The sequence below is a fragment of the Antechinus flavipes genome, chromosome 2 (genome assembly GCF_016432865.1).
Source record: "Antechinus flavipes isolate AdamAnt ecotype Samford, QLD, Australia chromosome 2, AdamAnt_v2, whole genome shotgun sequence".
Taxonomy (NCBI): Eukaryota; Metazoa; Chordata; class Mammalia; order Dasyuromorphia; family Dasyuridae; genus Antechinus; species Antechinus flavipes.
The window spans coordinates 329,609,307-329,630,460 of NC_067399.1; the positions used below are offsets into that span (position 1 = coordinate 329,609,307).

At 35.5% G+C, this 21,154-nt stretch overlaps 1 protein-coding gene across 1 annotated transcript in view; it reads right to left on the reverse strand.

The window, feature by feature from the left end:
* The window catches only part of CCDC175 (coiled-coil domain containing 175), a 137,668-nt gene extending 120,343 nt beyond the window's left edge, over window positions 1-17,325 (reverse strand). The window contains exons 1-4 of the mRNA XM_051977762.1: window positions 17,248-17,325; window positions 9,351-9,436; window positions 5,354-5,465; window positions 4,310-4,445 (exon numbers count right to left, since the gene is read on the reverse strand). Coding sequence (XP_051833722.1) covers window positions 4,310-4,445; window positions 5,354-5,465; window positions 9,351-9,436; window positions 17,248-17,323 — 410 coding nt within the window. The 5' untranslated portion in view covers window positions 17,324-17,325. The remainder of the gene's footprint in view (window positions 1-4,309; window positions 4,446-5,353; window positions 5,466-9,350; window positions 9,437-17,247) is intronic.
* Window positions 17,326-21,154: the final 3,829 nt, after the last annotated feature.

The following is a 21,154-nucleotide window of genomic DNA, read 5'->3' on the forward strand; positions in this document are numbered from 1 at the left end:
CATCCAATGGCAACCATATGCGTATATAGATGACAGGCACTCTACCATCACTGATCTCCTTCATCAGGCTCAGGGAGCATTGAACAGCAGAGCCACACCCCTCTTCATTGTGCATGTTAAGTCTCATACTGATGGCACTGGTCCCATATTTGAGGGCAGTAGGGTAGCTGATGCCCTCCTTTATGCTTTGGGTGGTCTCTACTCTGATTCCTCTGCCCATAAGGCACCTGCCTCGTTTCACTTATCTGCCCACTCATTGCGGAGGCTGTATGGCATCTCTAAAGCAAAAGCTGCAGCTATTATTCGCCACTGCACTACTTGTGCTCCTTTTCATCCTGCTCCACACACTACTGCAACGAATCCTCGTGGTGAGTCACCCAATGCTTTATGGTGAATGGACATCACTCCTGTTGGGAAGCAGTGCATCCATGTAACCATGGATACACACTCTCAGTTCCTCATGGCTTCACTTCATTCTGGGGAAGCGGTTAGCCATGTGATCTGCCATCTCTATCATTGTTTTTCCATTGCGGGAGTCCCACGTGCACTTAAGACAGATAATAGACCAGCTTATACATCTTCTGCCTTTGACTCCTTCTGCCTTTGACTCCTTCTGCATTGAATTTGGCATTGCCCATTCTACTGGCATCCCATATAATCCTAATGGCCAAGCCATTGTGGAACGGGCTAATCACACCCTAAAAACACTCCTGTCCAAACAAGAAAGGGGAGTGTTGGGTTCGCAGGACCCTTCACCCGGCTCACAAAGGCTCATTTAGATGCAGCAATATATACGTCCAATTACCTGCAATTTTCACATTCCTTGAATCTCACTCCAGCAATGAACTTCTGGCACACGCAGAAAGCCCACCTAACTAACAGACTCGCCAACAAGGACAAGAGCCCTCTCTCCATGGTGATATGGAAGGGCCTAGATGGTATCTGGAAGGGCCCTGGTTGGGTCAGGGTGTGGGGTCCTGGGTACGCGCTTGTCGTTCCAGATGCAGACCCAACAGCAAAACTGGATCCCAACCAGAAACATCCAGGACCTGGGGAACCAAAAAGAGAAGGACCAGACAACGGCCCAGAAGGATCGGCCAGATGTCAGCAGCCCTTCAGACACTGATGGCGGCCATGTCCCTCTTGACCGTGACACCAAAGACGGCAGACGCAGCACCAGTGTAGCAGCTGAAACGGACTGCCCTGGTTGATGCACAACGCCTAAAGACTGACAAAGCTGGACAATGCGCTTGTGCCCTTCTCCCATGGCCTCCCGCCATTCATATGGGGGCCTGGGAGAGGCTTTGCCCTGTTTTCCCCTTGCAGGCAAGGCCTCTAAATTAGTGGGTGAAACACGCGCACCTGCCAAAGTTAGTGAGGCAGGACTACGGGGCATGACTTTTCTTGAATATAGCCTTCCTCTGTGCCTTTCTTTCAAAAGGTGTATACAACTGAAACCACAGACTTATGGCATCCCACCTCCTGGAACATGACTTACGTGAGTGGGTTGAACACCACGTTATCCTTGCTTGGTTTTGGCCCTTGTTGGGTCTAGTTCTTACTGTTTTACTTTTCTTTACCTTTGTCTTATTTATATGTAATATTTTTCTCTTATTGGCTGTGTGTGTGACCTCATAGACCCAATGTAAGGAGTGGGGACCAGGAAGTAGGGCAAGGGCAGGATGTAAACATGTGGAATAAAGACCTGAGCTTGTGGGCAGCTGTGTCTTAGGATGTTCTGTTGGATGTGAGAACCACCACTCGGAGAGGCGGTGGCCAGAGATCTCCAAAGACCTCTGACTGGGGTAAGATTGGTAAAGAAGCACTGCACCAGACAGTGGCCAGAGATTTTCTGAAGGCTTGGGAACTAGGCAAGCCTAGTAACTAGTGATCTCTGGGTGGGAGGTTACGTCATATAACCACATATACATGCATAACTATGTACATATATTGAAATATATATACATATATAAGTATATAACTATGTAAATTTATATTATCATATAGCTAGATATACATGTAAAACTATACCAAACTATAGGTAAATAGATGAGAGATAAGAGTGATTTGACAATAATTTATTCTTCATGTTAGCCACAACCACAAGCCCAAAGGAAAGATGAAACATACCACTCACCTCCTGACAGAGAGGAGATAAACTTAAAATGTAGTAAGGACAACACATTTTTGGACATGGCTAATGTGGAAATTTATTTTGCCAGATTAAATAACCTTCTACTGAGGGCTTTGTTTTGGGGGAGTTTGTTTTAATTTGTTAAATTGGGAGGGGGTGGTATAAAGGATAATTGAAAATTAAAATAAAGGGCAGAAATAAGATGATGCCAAAAATACATCAAAGAGGTGAAGCAGGATATGAAAACAGAGAAAAGATGTCAGACTTGGCAATTAAGAGGTCACTGTTAACTTTAGAGAAAATAATCTTATTTGTGTGATGAGATCAAAAGTCAGATTTTCAAAGGGTTGACATATGAGGCAAGAACAAGCAAAGGCAATGTATAGATACAATCTTTTTTATTACCAGTTTGTCCAAGAAAGGAAAAAGTGAATTAGATCACAGCTGATAAGAGTTTAAGGTTTTTTTTTTTTTTTTGGTTTTTTTTTGTTTTGTTTTGTTTTGTTTTTAAGGATGGGGGAGAAGGCATTTTGAAGGTAATAGGAAAGGGATTGGCAAAAAAAAAATCAAAGATTTAAGAGAGAGGAGATGACTGAATGATACTCTGCTAGAAAGAATGATAGGGGATGGGATCAAAGAGCTTGACAATGAGAAGAACCACTTCATTATCATAGACTGAGGAAAAGTAAGGGAGAGAGGAAGATGAAATGGTAGGATTTTGATATGAAGAGAAAGGGAGGAGGAGGAACTTACAACAAGTGGCCCCACAGTAGAGTGAGATGAGGTCTTCAGCTGAGGGTGGGGAAAGTGTGATAAGATTTAAGAAAGAAGAGGTTTATAATGATTCTATGGAGTCTGAAATGTGGGATTCATGTATAGAAGAATAAAAGGATTGAGGCAGCTAGGTGGCGCAATGAATAGAGAACTAGCCCTGAAGTCAGGATGACCTGAGTTCAAATTTGCCCTCAGACACTTAACACTTCCTAGCTGTGTGAACCTGGGGCACTTAACCCCAATTGCCTGAGCAAAATAAATGAATAAAGAGATGTCTTATTTCATGTTAATCTGGGGTAATGTAATGACAACAAAAATAATAATATAGCTCCAATCACTTTTTCTTCTCTAGGAGATAATTTGGAATTTTCTCTCTCTATTGAGTGAATATAATGAGTTTCCTACTAGCACCATCACTAGCATCACCACTCAGCTCTTGGCATCTTCTTCAGTTAAGCTCCTAGCTTGAAATGCTATTACCTACAACCCAAACTGTAAGGAATCCTGGTTTGGAGGAAAGGAGCTCATGTGAAGTCATAACCTTTCTAACACACCATTTCAACCTGGTACTGCTACATACATCCGACTTCAAACTGTCACTTTTTCTGTGACTTCTGGGTGGTCATTTCATTTGTCATCAATACTTCTAGTACTTTTAGTGCCTCTTGCCATCCGCACTGCTTAGTAAGCAAATAGGTGAAGGGTTCCTTTTAATTTCTTATTTTCTGTTCCATAGTAGTTATTTAATAAATACTTTATCCTGCATGCATTAATTTATACCATGATCCCATTAGAATATAAATTCAAAAAAAGATTAATTCTTGGTATTTGTATCACCTGAGGCTAGGAGAAGATAGATGCTTAGTAAATTCTTGATCGATTGATGCTTTTGGTCCTAAAACAGGGCCAATTTTGTGATAGTTTCTTGCATGTTTTAAAAGTATTCTCTTTTCTTCCCACTCAAAGTTTTGTCTATTTAATTTAATTTCTTTAGTATTCTACAAATCTCTTAACTTCTTGATAATATAATGTTTATGTTACTGCAGTTTTCCAATACTTATTACTTTTCTACTTAATAAACATTCTATTAGAACATTCCTCTCAGAATGTTTTGTCATTATAAATAAGAAACTTGTGATCAAAAGGACTTTTTCTGATGTCATCCAAACACTTAGCATATGCTTATTTATACATGAAAAGTTGAGCTGCATAGTATTAAAAAATGAGTTAAGAAATGTGGTCCTGTGTCAGAAACTTATAACATATGAGTAGTTTGCTTTAATTATATAAACAAGGCCTAAAAAGACATATAGATTATCACAGGAAATAAGTATTAATTGGCCAAATTGTTAAATATTGATAAATTTTCAAAGAAGTGATTGCAAAAATTATAATATTTACCACAATTCTAGATTCATTTTTTCCAGATTGGTTAGTCTTTCGTTCAGCCGGTCCATTTCATATGTGACGACTTCAATTGCATTATTTAAACTATTTATCTCCTCTGCATTTGTTACACGGGCAGCAATAACAGCATCTTAAAAATAAGTGATAATATTTGTAAATATTTCACTATTGTCAAAATAATCATCTTAATGCATAGAGCTAATTATTGTCCCTTTCTTGCTCAGAAATCTTCAGTGCAATCCAAACATATCAATTTGATTTTAAACTCTTTTATAATATAGGTCTCATCTATCTTTGTAGGGTTATTTTATCATATTTCCCTCCAGTCAATATGGTATGCTTTCTCCCCCTCCTCCTCCCGAACACAGTAATGCTTTTATATATATTTTCCTCTATTTTGGGGATGTATTCATTCACTTCTGTCTAGAGACAATGAAGTTATACAGTAGATAAAGTGTAGTAGACTTGGACTCAGGAAGGTCTGAATTCAAACCTAACTTCAAACACTTATTAGTTATGTGATTTTGGATAAATCACTAAATCTCAGTTTCTTCAATTATAAAATAGGGATAAAATTATCACTTACATCCCAGGATTGTTGTGAGGCTTAAATGATATATTTGTAAAGTGTTTAGCATGATGTTTGATATATAGTAGATACTTAATAAGCTTCCTTAGCTTCTTTAAAGACTCAGCTTAAGTGTCATCTTCTCTAGGAAGCTTTCTCTAATCTCTCTATAATTTGTTACTATTCTTTTCAGCCTCAAATTAAATAAATTTGCTTTACTTATCTATTTACATATTTCATTACTCAGTGGAAGATGAGTTCCTTAAGTCCAAGTATTTATTTTTATGTGTTTGTTTTCCCACCTTAGCACCTAGTATATAGTAGGCACTCAATAAATATTTGTCAAATTGAATTACATTTTAGAAAGGGCAAAAGCATAGAAAATTCCTTTTCAAAACATGAATGGATTTTTTTTCTTATTAAGTGTTTTACATTTTTACAGATGAAATATATTTTTGCTACCAAAATACCTTCTATTTCCTTGGAAATGTTTGCTGGAAGACGCATTAACCTAAAACGGAGTCTGCTGGCTTCTATGGTTTCAATTTCGAGAAGATCAATTGTGGTTTTCCTCATACATTCCTGAAAATGTATGTAATATTTAAGAAGCTAAAAGAATATGGATAAGAGAAAGGGCAGAACAACAATGCTCCATAGATATTTACTTAGATCTAAGTTTCTAAATTTTATTGACATGCTCGCTCCCTCCCTCCCAAAATGGGGAAAATATATATACTCAATCTATTTTATAAATGCTTCTTGCATTAGATCGATATACCTTTTTACATCTATTAGTTAGTTTCTCATGTTCTTATGTTACAGCCTTCAACTTTGTAGAAGCTATCGTCCCAATATTTTTGCTGATCTTCTAAGATTTTCTAAGTAAACCATATCAATACCAAATAGGGATAATTCTATCTCCTCCTTGTTTATGATTATACCTTTAATTCTTATTCTAACAGGTAAGACAGACTAAGATAATTGCAATCTCTAAACCAGGGAAAACATAGCCTCCATTGAGTTGTCCTGCAGTTTTAGATTCCAAGAAAAGGAAGGTATCCAACAGTGGCCAAGGGCAGTGGTCTAGTAGTAACAAGGTCAGGGGCACAATAATGGTCATGGAGAGGAAGTGAAAAATGTCAAGCATTTTTGTCCTGATATTATTAGCTACAATTGCTCTTTTTGAGAGTTAGGATTTACCTTCTCTTTCTCATTTCTCTAGTGTCAGTAGCAAATGGGTAAGGTATTTCCTCCATGACTTTCTCTATTTTTTAAGATATTTCTATTTGGTAACTTTGCCTCCTATAAATTGTTCTTAATCACATAAGATCTCTGATTCATGTCTGAATGCAGAGATGAATGCAATGGAGGAAAGCAATGACTAAATCTGTGTTAGAATTTTACCTAACCAAAAGTTCTGAAGAAAGTAGAAAGATTTTCAATGGTTTTGATTCATGATTTTTATAAACTGTTTAAGAGGAAGAAGTAATTTGAATTTCATATATAGACCACCACCCCATCCCATTGTATGGACTAAAATAAATTAGAGTTCCATTTTTTTTTTTTTGCTCTCTGTAATAAGGTTGGGGCTGTGAGGTCATCCACTTTTCCCCTCACCCCAAATCTCCTGCTTTCATAGAGATACAAAGATAGTATCAAGGAAAATAGGAAAATAGGTGTGAACTGGCCTAAGTAATAATATTCCTAAAGTGAAGACAAAAGAGCAAATATCTATGATTTTTGGTCTTATATAACCAAACCTCACCAACAAACTTCATCTAGTAGCAATGTGGATAATAAACACTGCTACTGTTTCTTTTTCCAGTGAACTTCATCCAATGTTCTCCATCATATTTCTCCTTCAATTCCTGGATTTTCTTACAGAACTATATCTTAATATACACTGCTGCCTTCCCCTTATTCTTTTGCCTAATATATGATTCTTTTGAACAAATTATACCCTTTTAGAGAAACATTTCAAATAAATAGTGTCTTTTCACTGAGTCTCAGTGATAGATTTTGGTTCAAATTTATCTCCTTGAATTTGGATCTATAGTTCATCTTTTTTATTAACAAAGCTCTGGATAATTTTATATAGACATGTGAGGCAATGCATATGTATCACAAATGTAGGGGATATTTTGGCATAATTTATTTAGAAAGCACAAGCACTAGAAAGCTTTTGGAGCTGGTCTGTTAAGACATATCTTTTGGATGTGAAGAACATAAATAATATAGTAGTGATGGACCATTTCACTTTGTATGTACAAGTCAATCCAACCAGGAACCAGGTGGCTACTACCATAGCCAAAGAATTGTGGAAGAAGCATTTCTTCCCACAGATCTTCCAAAGTTGCCATCAAAATTGAGATTTTGAGACTAAGTTACACAAGATGATACTAGCTTTGGGAGGAATGAAAAAATGTAGAAATATTTCTTATCATCCTCAAGGAGGTTTTCAATCAGAACATTTAAATTGCATGCTGCTGAGTGCTAGAAATTCTTAAATCTGAGCAAAAGGTCCAAAGGAGTTAGCATTTAGTATATAATGCCACCAATACCACAGGTTTTACTTTGGACCTGAGCCTAATTGTATAAGAGTCTACTCTGTGAACAACTGTGGAGAATTAGAATCACAGTGTGTCTTCTGGCTGGGCTCAGATGAACTCTAAAAAGAACAAACATCAGCATGATGTTTGAGTTTTCTTTCAAGAATTCTATCCTAAGGACAAAGTCCTGTTAATAAGTCTTTGTGTTCATCATGGCCAAGTATAAAACTTTGATAGATGTCTGTTCATCCTAGAGGAGCATCTTTTGGTATTTCCCCTAAATGACAACATGAAAAATGGTATGTTGAAATAGATAGAATTCTATATTTGGATGCAGCAGACCTGGAATCAAATGCCAGCTATGTGATTTATTGCTTGTGTGACTTTGGGAAAATCAATTATTTACTCTAGACCTCTGTTTCTTCATTTGTAAAATGAAGAACTTAAATCATAGAGTCATAAAGGAATCTTCCAGTTCTAAATTTGTGATTCTCAAGAGGTTAATGTATCACATTTTTAAAGCAGATAGAGGGTTAATTGATTTGTCAAGGGTCACATAGCTAAAAAGTGTCTGAAACTGGATTTGCACTTATAACTTTATAGTATAGTTCACTGTACTACCCAGTTGATTAATTATACCAATATTGGTATACCAATAAAATTATACCAAGTATTGGTATAATTAATACTTTGTACATTTGCATGTAGATACCTGAGGTTCTGATTTTTATTATCATTTTCTTTGAATTTGGTTCCTGTAATTTTTTGATGTATTTACTGCTATTCTTCCTTAGCTCTTCTCCTACCTCTTCAAAGGAGCAAGAGGGAAGTGTCTTCCCTTATCTCTTCTTTGGTGCTACTTTTATTTTTTATAATTTTGCAGCATTCACTTTTTTCTTTTGTATTAGCCATCCCATTTACATTGCTGTAGTCATTGGTATAATGTTATCTTGGTTCTTCACTCTGCATCTAGTTATAGATCTTTTTTATGCTTCTCTACACTCAACAGTCATCATTTTGTTTATAGCATAGCAATATTCTGTTACATTTATGTGCCCCAACTTGTTTTGACATTCCCCAATTAACCCTTTCTGTCATGTTGTTGGGAGATTAACTGAGCAAGCTTTTTTTAAATTATTCAATTCCTTATTATTTACCTTTCATTCTGTTTTAACTAAATGTCTTTTATTTTGATTTCATGAATCATATGACATGGTCTGGCAAAATCATTGGTAAGGGGATCAAGTATATGGATTTGCATAGATCCTTACCCACAATAGAACTTAGAACCTGAAATGTAATTAGAAAACCAAGAACCTTGGGGGAAGGGGGAGAGGCATTTAACACCCAAACTATAAATGTAAAGAAAGTCACATTTATTCCCCAAAGTCCACATAATAAAAAACCGGAAACAAAGAAAAAGCCCCACATAGCAAATATTTATGTGTAAAGCAATTTTTTTGTGTGTAATATTAAAAAAAATAATGTATCACAATACATTTGGATTCCACAAGGAAGAGCTTGGTTCAAGTTTTTACTCTGACACATAATAAGAGTGTATAACCTTGATGAAGTCATATAACCTCAGTGCTCCAAAAACTAAACTAAACAGAGTATTTGCTGAGTTGTTTTGATTTAAAAAAAAAGTCTTCACAATTACATTCAGCTCTCAAACTCTCCTCTTTTACTTTACTTTGCATACTTTAAAATTCAACTCAAATGCCATTTACTCCATAATTCCTTTCCCAAGCCATCCACCTCTCCACCCAGGAATCACAAAATGCCTTTTGTTTTATATTTACTTGTGTTTCATGTGTCCCTGTTAGATTATAAGTTTTATGAAGATAGGGCATGTTTTGCATAGTAGACACTTGAATATTTAACAAAATCTATATCAATAACATGGATTATACGATACCAATTTTTTAACTGCTTCAGCAATTTCCTCAAGAGTAGTCTTAGCTTCTTGGTTGAATTGAAATGTTTCATTTTTCAGAGCTTTTTCTTTAAAAATAAAATTAAATTCATGGATTATTTTTACATGCAATGTAATATTTTTTAACTACTAGTACTTATTTATATAAAGATATCTTCTAAAACAGAAGGTTTAGCCTGCAAACATTATTATTAATTGCTTTTCTTGAACTACTTTTACTTTTAAAACACGTAAATGAGCAACAGCCATGCAAATTCAGAAATTCCTGTCTTTTCCTAGACTTGTTTCTGTTCTATATATCTCCCTTTGTCTTATACCTTTTATACTACTTTTTATCCTTACCATAATAAATGGACTTTCTTTTCCCAATTAATTACTATGGTTGCAGTTGCTTACCTTCATTCTTGACCATATAATTGACCAGTTCAATTTTATACCATTCCTCCAACCTTGAACAACTTGTCTGCTTTCTCTGATATGCCATAAATAGGTTTATTTCCATCATCTGCCTTCTCAGCACCTTTATCTCATACTGCTGAACAGCACTGAAGAAAATCGCCCAATCAACTGTCAACTAGACCCCCAATTAACTTGTTAATTGAATTCCTGAGAAAATTCTAGAATAAATCTTTAAATTCACAGTTACTTGGCATCTTAGAAAAGGGAAAAGTGTGATAAAGTGGGAAAACGTTTTTTACATTCAAGGGTTCTGATAAAGGCCTTATTTCTAAAATATATAGAGAATTTCCTCAGATTTAGAATTCAAGCCATTCTCCAATTGATAAATGATCAAAGGATATGAACAAATGATTTTCAGATGAAGAAAGTGTAACCATTTCTAGTCATATGAAAAGGTGTTCGAAATCATTATTGATCAGAGAAATACAAATTAAGACAACTCTGAGATACCACTACACACAGGTCAGATTGGCTAAGATGACAGAAAAAGATAATGATGAATGTTGGAGGGGATGCGGGAAAACTGGGACACTGATACATTGTTGGTGGAATTGTGAATGGATCCAACCATTCTGGAGAGCAATCTGGAATTATGCCCAAAAAGTTACCAAATTGTTCATACCCTTTGATCCAGCGGTGTTACTTCTAAGCTTATACCCCAAAGAGATAATAAAGAAGGGAAAGGGTTGTTACTGGATTTATATCCCAAAGAGATTTTAAAGGAGGGAAAGGGACCCACATGTGCAAAAATGTTTGTGGCAGCCCTTTTTGTAATGGCAAGGATCTGGAAACTGAGTGAATGCCCATCAATTGGAGAATGGCTTAATAAGTTGTGGTATGTGAATACTATGGAATATTATTATTCTGCAAGAAAAGACTAGCAGGATGATTTCAGAAAGGCCTGGAGAGACTTACATGAACTGATGCTAAGTGCAATAAGCAAAACCAGGAGATCATTATATATCGCAACAACAAGATTTTACAATGCTCAACTCTGATGGATATGTCTTTCTTCAACAATGAGATGATTCAAACCAGTTCCAATTGTTCAGTAATGAAGAAAATCAGCTACACCCAGAGAGAGAACTATGGGAAATGAGTGTGGACCACAACATAGCATTTCCACTCTTTCTGTTATTGTTTGCTTGCATTTTTATTTTTCTTCTCAGGTTTTTTCTTTCTTTCTAGATCCTAATTTTCTTGTGCAGCAAGAAAACTATATAAATATGTATACATATATTGGATTTAACATATACTTTAATATATTTAATATGTATTGGACTACCTGCCATCTGGGGGAGGGGGTGGGGAGGAGGGGAAAAGTTGGAACAGAAGGTTTTGCAAGGGTCAATGTTGAAAAATTACCCATGCATATGTTTTGTAAATAAAAAGCTATAATAATAAAATAAAAATAAATAAAAAGAAAGATTAATAAAAAAGAAAGAAAGAAAAGAAAAGAAATGGCAACAGTAAGCTGCCATGGCTTTATCAAGATCATTACTCCAGACTAAGCTTATTTCCTTTTTTAATAGGCTTACTAAACTCTTAGATCAGATGAATACTGCCTGGTTTACATATTTTGAAAGTAAATACTCTGATGAAGTACTTCATATTACTCTTTTGGAAAAGATAGAGATATGGGCCAGATGATAGTATAATCAAATGGATTTGGAAGTACTTGAATAAGTGGATTCAAAAAGTTGTTGTTGATGGGACAAGGTCTACTTGGCAAACAGTCTCCAATAGAGTGACCCTAAAGATTTGTGCTTGCTCCTGTGCTGTTTTAGATTTTTATGGATGATTTAAGTATAAATGATATGTTCATCAAATTTTCAAATTGCATAATGGGACAACTAACAGTGGTTGAAAAAGCTAGGTTTTTAAAAGATCTGGACAAACTGTATCACTGGGTTGGAGCTAAGAGGTGAAATCTAATGGGAAGAGGCTTTATCCTTAAATTAAAAAAAATAAATTCCCCAAGTATAAGATAGGATTAGATAACTGTCTATTTAACAAAAACATCTGGGGTTTTATTGGGAGGAAGAAAAAATAAGAAGAGGAGGAGGAGGAGGAGGAAGGGGAAGAGAGAGGGAGAAGGGGCAGGGGAGAGGGAAGAGGAGGGAAAAAGGAAGAGAGAGAAGAGGAGGAGAGGAAAGGGAGGAGGAGGAGGAAAAGAGAAGGAAGGGGAGGAGGTGAAGGGGAGGAAAAGGAGGAGAAAGAAGGGAGAGTGAGGAGGGGAGGAGGAAAATGTGAAGCAAGGCTATTACTAAGAGAGGCATAAAAATAAGGAAATGGTAAACAATGACAGTTTATGCCAAATAGGTTCTCTAAATAGATGTGACCTTGGGCAAGTAAATTATGAAAGAATTGAAGGGATTGGAGTAGCAAGTGGTCAGAATTGGGTGAGCCACACTGACTCTATCCTGTAACTTAATTCTGAAGTTAGCTCAATTCTCTTTCTATTCATTTATGGGTCTAGTCCAATTTGTCTTGTGAGAAAACTTTGTTCAGTTGTGGAAATTGGAACAAAACTTTATTCCACTGTTTGAATCTAAGTATGTGTGGCTGGGAAGATGAACTACCCCTACCTTTTGCTTAGAGAATTTTAACTAAGAGCCTAAGACTCACTGTTCCCTTTTCTTAGATGTTAAGTAATTATGATTCTAAAGTCATTATGCTGATCAGAAACTCAATTAGACCCAAAGATTATTGCAAGGAATTTTCTCACAAGTATATTTCTGAAGCAAACAATTTGGCTTATCTGAAAACTAGCCCCATAATGATCAGTCAGTTGTTTTTTTAATATTCCTTTGATTGTTTACAGATACATGGGGAGAGTGGAACATTTTTTTTTTCTGATTTTATGGAATTGTACCCATTTACTCTCCTCCCCCTTCCAAATTAGAAAGTTTCTAATCTTTCCTCCAACTTGAAATCTAATTACCTAATATTGTATCAGGATTGTTTCTTTTAATTAATTGTTTTTTCCCCTTTATTTTTAATTAATTAATTAAGTTGTTTTTAATATATAAAAGTCTATCTTCACCTGAATTCTGAGGGGTCTTGTTCCAGTTCATTGAGCAATGGGCATTCATTACTTAATAAATTGAAATGCTTAGAAGCTCAAACTTTTTTGTTTCTCATTCATTTCATCTTTCACCTGGCAGAGTTAATCTCTCTGGAATCCAGCTTTTTAATGTATAAAATAAAAGTGCTGGGTTTCTAAGGTTTCTTTTAGCTCCAACATACTGTGTTGAAGTTAATTGGAAAGGATAGCTAGTTCCTCAATACTTGTAAAAGAATGACATATTTTATTTGGTTGATCAAGTAGTCCCCTTCCTATATCTTTCAATGATACCCAGTGTCATAAGTATGATTTGATGATCACCTTTATAACTGGGAGGAAAGGTTAGCTACATGTGATTGGTCAAATTTATTTACTCTGGATGAATGTGTTGACCCAGAGTATTTTTACTTTTGTATTTAAGACTAATATTACAGTGCCCCACTTTGGAAATGCTGTTGGAAATAAACCTTTTTAACCTGTCACATTAAGGAAATGAAGCTAGCTAAATAAAAACAGCAAAAAAGTGAAGTGTTACACTAAGTTACCATGAGGTTAATTGGAAAGTAGTCTTTGATATAATTAAATTTTGAGAGGTTATAATGAAAATTCAAATTTAAAGTTGCCTCTGAATCACTGAGCTAAAGAGTGAGCAGAAAGCAACTATCAATCAAAGACAGCAATAATATCTTGGCTTTTGCCAATGTATGAAAAATTGAGTGATATGGAGAAGAATAAGGAGAATCAGAAAATGCCAAGGCTTTTCATCTTGTCAATTCATTTCAACAATATTCACATATGAAAAAATATGAGCAGTCAAGTAGCCCAGTAAGTACATTGTGGGTATGGAGTCGGAAGATTTGTTTTTTTTTTTTTTTTTTTTTAGTTCAACTCCAACCTCACATACTTTCTAGCTGTGTGATCTTGGGCAAATTACTTAACTTCTGTCTCAGTTTCCTCATATGTAGAATCGTAATAGGACCTACCTCACCAGGGTTGTTGTGAGAATCAAATGAGAAAGTATTTGTAAAGCACTAAGCACAATTCCTGGAACATAATAGGTGCGATATAAATGTAAACTATTATTACTGAAAAGAACATTGAACCAAAATTGAATGATATATAGTTGTAATGATCAAGTTTAGCCTTAGAAAAGAAATAAGGACATTTGCCTTCCTTATTTCCTTACAGAAGAAGGGTGTTGTACTTGCATAATGTTTCATTGGCATGTTATTGGTTGCTGTTTCTGTTGGTTTTTGCTCAACTATTTAAAAAAAATTATTACAAGGAGAAGAATCACTGGAAAAGGAGTATTTGGGAATGGATATAGTGCAACAAATAGGTTATCAGTAAAACAAAAACCATATACAAGTATTTAAATTAAAAACATTGTTGCTAATAAAATTCAAAGAAATAAGAACTAATATTTATATAGTTATTATCACATGCCAGGCACTTTACAATTATCTCATTTAAATTCATTATTTCTTGACTCAAGGCCCAGAATTCTAACCATTGTATTACCTAATAACCAGATGCTGTAGAGGGTCTTAACCCTAAGAAGTTTAAGGTTGGATTCTTTCCCTCAATTTAGGTGATTTTATTGGAAAGAGAGAACATACATATGGAAAATCATAGAAGAGTAATCTGTAATCATTGTGAAAAATGATTATTTCTCTCTGACATTAATAACTAATTATTGTAGTAGGACTAAGGTTTCCACCCCCCCCCCATTTTCTGCTTTTTTATTCATAAATCAACCAGTGTGGGAAATCTTAGGCAGAGATTCATGCAAGCCAAGATCTATTCAAATAGTAAAAGAAATTGTAAGTTTGGGCTATCGGGTGCATTTCTGCTCATTGTGTTTGTTCATTCAGTTATGAGGAAGTTTGATTCTGCCCTTTGTCAGACAAGATATATGGAAATTGATAAGTCTCTTTGATCAAGATTTGGGTGATCCAACTCATGTACTCTAAGACCTTCAGTATAATATAGTCCACCTCTATTATAATATTCATTTTCCAATTAATTGTTAACCAATCAGGGTTGATTGCCATGTTGAGGAATATGTGCTCTTTCATGGACATATAAATTGTGAGGTCACCACCATGAGGGATCTTTGGACTAACAAAGATGGCCAAAGAATCATCCTTATATTAATATACATGCTGATCTTGTTAGTAAAGTGATTAAATTAACCATAAACAATGTCTTGCAAACCTTTTTAAATGCTCCAAAAAAAGTATGTATTTTAGCAACACTTCTTAGAAAATTTATCATCAAAGCTCCTTGAAGACAAGGGCTATCTTGATTTTTGTCTTTGCGTCCCCCAGTGATTAGTATATACTAAACACTAAATACTTTTAAAATGTTATTTTATTAATCAGTCTGTCGGTCAATAAGCATTTATATGTTTGCCTACTATATGCCCAGCACCACATCAAACACACAAAAAGAGTATAAAATACAAAAAAAGAGTAAAAACAAATCTCCTAAAACCAGTTCCTTGCTCTCAAGGAGTTATCCAGGCCAATGAGTTTAGAGGATGAGGGCAAAGGGAGATAGTATGAGGACAACTGTATAAAAACAAGCTATGTGCAAATAAATTGAAGATAATCCATATAGATAAAGTGTGGTATTGAGAGAGATAAGAAAAAGCTTCTTGTAGAGGACTGGATTTTAGGTGAAACTTGAAAAAAGCCAGGGAAGCCAGGAAGCAGCTGCAGAGGGAGAACATTCCAGGCCATTGAAAATTCTCGGAGTCTGGAGAGGGAGAGAATTGTGCAGTGAAGAGGCAGGAAACCATTTTCACTAATTTTTCAGAGTAGGTGAAGGAGGGAAAAGAAAGGTATAAGAAAAGTGGAAAGGTATAAGGGGGCTATACTGATCAAATGAATTTGAATGCCAAATTGTGGGTTTTATATTTGATTATATTAATGATAGGAACCTACTAGAAGTATTGAATAGGGGTGCAGTAAAATGGCAAGGTCAGATCTTAGCTTTTTTGTTGTCGTTCACTCATTTCAGATGTGTCTGACTCCTTGTGGTCTCATTTGGGGTTTCTTGGCAAAGATATTGAAGGGGATTGCCATTTCTTTCTCCAGCTCATTTTACAGATGAGGGAACTGAGGCAGACAGGGTTAAGTGATTGGGTCATGCAGCTAGTAAGTGTCTAAGGTTAGATGTGAATTCAGCTCTTCCTGGCTCTAAGTCAGGTACTCTGTCCACGGTACCATTTCATTGCCCTCAGATCCAAAATTTAAAAAGATTAATTTAACAGCTAAGTAAAGGAAAGACAAGTGGGGAGAAGAAAGGCAAGGACACTAAGCAACTAGTTGACAATTGCAATGTTATAGACTAAAGGCAATAAAAGCCTATACCAAAGTGGTTTCAGCATCAGTTGAAAAAGGGGCTTATAAATAGGTAATTTTATGGAGATGGAAACAAGATTCCAACACTGATTGGATATGGGGAATTGAGAAAGAAAGGAGTCAAAGTTTACACTGAGGTTGTTAGCAGGGGTGGATGGGAGACTCTTGTTGACTTCAATAAAAGTGAAGTGTGGAAAGGAAGAGAATTGGGGGGTAAGATAATAAGTTCAGTCTTGAATATGTTGAATACAGGATATCTTTAGGGCATCCAATTTTATCTACTTTGAAGTTGGGGATGTTAGTTTAGGCGATAGGAGAGAGATCAGGGCTAGAAAGGAGAGCTGAGAATCATCAGGTTACAGAAGATAACAAACCATGGAAACTGATAAGATCACCAAGTGAAATAGGATGGAAGGAGAAGAAAGATCTTAGGACAGAGTTCTGGAGATATGGATAATTTTCTACTTAGGAGCACTGAAGAGGAGGCAGCAGCTATAGTATAGCAAGAGTCCCATGGGTTTAGAACCAAAAATACCTTGAATTCAAATGCTGTTTCTGTGCATTTTATATTGCATGACTTTGGGCAGATCATTTATTCTTTCTGAATCTTGATTTCCTTCTTTGTAAAAAAGAGAGATGGAACCAGGAACTTCTAAAGTTGTTCCCAGTTTTTAAACTCAAGCTTTTCTTAAGAAGCAGGGCTTCTTAAACTTTTTTCACTTATGATCCCTTTTTCCTTGAGAAATTTTTACATGATTCTGAGTATGCATATATATACACATATATATATTAGGTATACAAACCAAAAATTTACTGATAATCATAATTTCACAATCTACACAACCTTCACAACATACATTCAGTTATGAGACTCCATAAATCACAGTTTAAGATGCTGTGTTCTGAGGGATGGAGGAGGGGGAGTCTCCCTTCCTCTTTCTTCTACTATTCATCTATGTTTCTACAGAATCTAAAGTTACCTTACCAACTTGAAAAAGTTTCTCCAGCACTTCTATGGCCACTGAAGAACCCAAGGAAAGGGGACAGAGACTGTCATCCATGGCTGCAGAGAAAGAAGTCAGCTAGTGCTCAGAAGCCTGGGCCAGTTGCCATGGCAACAAGGATAGGAGATGTGTAGTGGAGGAAGAACATTTCCCAGCATCCCTGGGAATAGGAGCAGTCATTGCAGAAACCATCCCAGGTGACAGTATAGAAAAGACATGCTTAAAGAGGGGCTGGCTCTGCCTTCGCCAGCCTGAGCCACCTTCTGATATATTCCTACTCAGGATGTCCTTCCATTCTTGTAAGGATATCCTGAGAAACAATATATTATCCAAGTTTTCAGCCTTATAAATCTCACTAAAATTTTATACCTACTTTACCGTAGTTCTCAAAAGCTGGTCACTCACCCATCCAACTCTTGGAAAAAGGAATTTTGCTCAGTATGTAGACCTCTAAGTTAATGCTTCTGAATTCTATGCCTAATAAAGGTTTACAGGTCAAATCTGTAAATCCATCTGCCACCCAACTCTCACCTGTGGCTCCAAGAAGGACTAGCCACACCCCAATAAAACTGTGTGAGAAGATGGGTCAAATCTGGTTGAGAGCTGACAGGCACCAAACCTCTCAGTGAACTAGGAGAGTGTCTATTTCCAAGCATGTGAAGACTCCCCACAGCAAAATGGGTGATCCCAAAGGCTGTGAAGGTGGCTGAAGTAGGTGTGATTAGAACTTAGTCAGACATTAAAGACTCCAAGGTTGTCCATTGCATCCATCACATCCATTGAATCCTGGACCATCACCAGTATTGACTTTTGTCTTACCACTGAACTTCTATAATTTTGGAAGAGTTGCAACTTTGTGCAACTTTGTCTCACTTAAATTATATCTCTCCCTCTCTCTATATATATATATACAAGTCAAGACATCACCTTGTGATTGATCCTTTTCAAAAACAAAGGACAAAGAACAATCCTTCATAGGCACTGAATTTTAGGGTTCTCAAGGCTGCTCTATCTTAATATCTGCTTTACATCAAAATGTGTAGGTACTGGAAACAAAATGCTGAAAAAGTAACTAAAAAGTCCTTACCATAGAATAATGTATCATAATACCAGTATGGCAGAGAGATCACTGACCTTGGATTCAAGAAGAGCTCAAGACATGTTTCAGATGCTTAATGCCTTTATGAGCTTAATTAAATCCCTTAAACTTCTTGGGGAAATTTTCCTCAATTGTAAAATGAAGGGTCTGTACTAGAGAAGTAGGGTCAACCTCAACTCAAAAAGGGTGTCACTAAATGATATATAAGAATCCCTGTGAGTATATATTGACTTAGAAAATTATATATTAACATCTATGTATATTTTATGATATTTTCATATATTTTGTATATATTTCCCAAATACATTTAATTTGCTTTGAGCTCAATTCAGGAGTTTTGTGAACCACAAAAATATTTCCACTCCTCTGGAATAGATTATTTTTGAGATCTATTTCAGTTGTAGCTATTATCCTATATGCCCCAAGAAACATAGTTTAATAGGGGAATGAGATAAATATCAACAACTATTGTGCCAATAGTGGAGGTTGTGTGTATATTTGGATGTCACATGTAACACTTGAGATAAGGAAATGGCAAAGCATCCCAGTATCTCTCCTAAGAAAATGATGGTCACAGATGGGGTCACAGAAAGCTGGACAGAGAGAACTCCCTACCTTCTGACCTATTTAGATTTTTATCAGTGAGAAAGGGTAATGTATATTATGTCCACCAGATGGCAGAGTACCCAAATCTTTAGTCATCCTTTCCTGAGCGTCTCTGTGGCTATAAAGGTGATCCATAGGAGAAGTTGGCTAAACTTCTTCCTAAAAATCGCACTGCCTCCATTAAGAAAGGATTCCACCTACAACATCTAGAACCCCTCTTCCTTCTGTCTGGTGGAATATGTTCCTACAGCTCCGCCTGGTATATGTCTTTTGTCCCTATTTAAATATTGATCTATGGCACAGGTTCTCAACATGGGGGTCTCTGAATTTTTAAATATATATAAAATTATACTTCTAATATAATTATATATCACATGATTACAATTTTGTCATAAACATATATACTATAATTACATAGCATATATTGGTTTAATAGAATTATACTTATCATTATATAAAGTATATACAATTATGTAATGATTATAATTATATGAAACATATAATTATGTAAGGTAATATAAATGATATTAATATATAATAATTATGTATATATATGTATATATAAATATATATATAAATATTATGTATATATATAAATATATATAAAATAAATACATAATAATTATGACATAGAATTGTGATATCATTACAAATAATTGTTATAATTGTATATATATATCATTGATTTTCCTTTGTAATCTTATACACTTTAATTTATATATTTTAAACATTACTATTAGGGTTTCCATATGTTTTACTAAACTGATATAAAAAAAATTAAGAACCCTAATAGACACAATCTACTTCCATTCATAAATTCAACAAGAATGGATTAGGTGCATTTTATGTGCTAAGCACTGTTCTTATCACTAGGGATACAGAAATAAAAATGAAAGTGACCTTTCCCTTAAGGAATTCGTAGGCTACATTCTTTTTTAGGCCTTCTTTTTTATGGGCCACAACTTGAAACAAGGTGCTAAGTCAGTGGAATTGAGAGAGACAATGGTTATTTAGCTTGTGCTTAACAATTCTCTAGTTCAGTACATGTGCTTAGTACTTACTATAGTTCCACAAGATTCGCACTTTTGATAAGAGACCATATAAGCTCGGACAAACTTCGCCAGAATCAGAAAGAGGGAAGACCTTAGAAGTGGTGGCAGGCTGTCCTCCTTCACGTCTCCACTGAAACCAAGATCCGGAAGGCCTCCAGGAAAACTAGTGGAGTCCCAAGTAAAAGAGACAAGACTTGGAAAGAGACAATAAAGAATTTGGGCTTTAACCCTGTCTGTACTTGTGTGTGATTCCTGAACTGAAACTAAGACTGCCTTCCGAGACCCCAAATAAACCTCAACAATATATTTTAGAGAAAAATATTACAAAGGAACATATGAAATATACATTTTAAGTTATCAAGACTGTAATAAAACTCTTCAGTTCAGCATTAAGCATTTCTTAAGAGCATTCTATGTTCAGTGTACTGCTAGGTCAGTTCTTAATTTGGGGTCCATGAGCTTGTTTTAAAAATATTTTGATTATTATATTTCAGCCCTAAGACACATTGTAAATTAGATATGTTATCTCTGGAAGCAAAAACTGACTAAATAAATAAAATACAACCAGACATGATATTCCTGGTTGATCATAATTTTATGTGGAAAAAGAGCAGTCAATATAAGGGAATATCTTAGAACATAAAAAAAAAATCATAAAGGAATGCCTTATAAAACAATGGTAGAAAAATAAGAAAGAGAAAAGTCTGTGGAGCTTCCTAACAGTTGTTGCCAAAGGATGGACATTTTTCAGTGAAGCTTCATAGTCTGCTGTGGCAAAAGCGGGCAGTTGAATCAGCCTTCTTGCAACCTCAACACTTACTTCTCATTCTTGATCAGCAAAGCAATCCTGTGACTCTCCTGTTACCTAGTTCTGTTTCCCTTTTTTTGACAGCTTGGATCTTTCCACTTTCCTAATCCAGATAAGTTCAAGCTTCTATTGGGATTCCCTCATCCTACCCAGTCCTCTAAATTGTACATTTCTTCCAACATAAGGTTAAGAAAAGTGAAAGGGCACAATTTTTTTTAATTTTATTTTTTATTATAGCTTTTTATATACAAAACATATGCATAGGTAATTTTTCAACATTGGCCCTTGCAAAACCTCTCCTTCTCCCCACCCCTTCCCCTAGA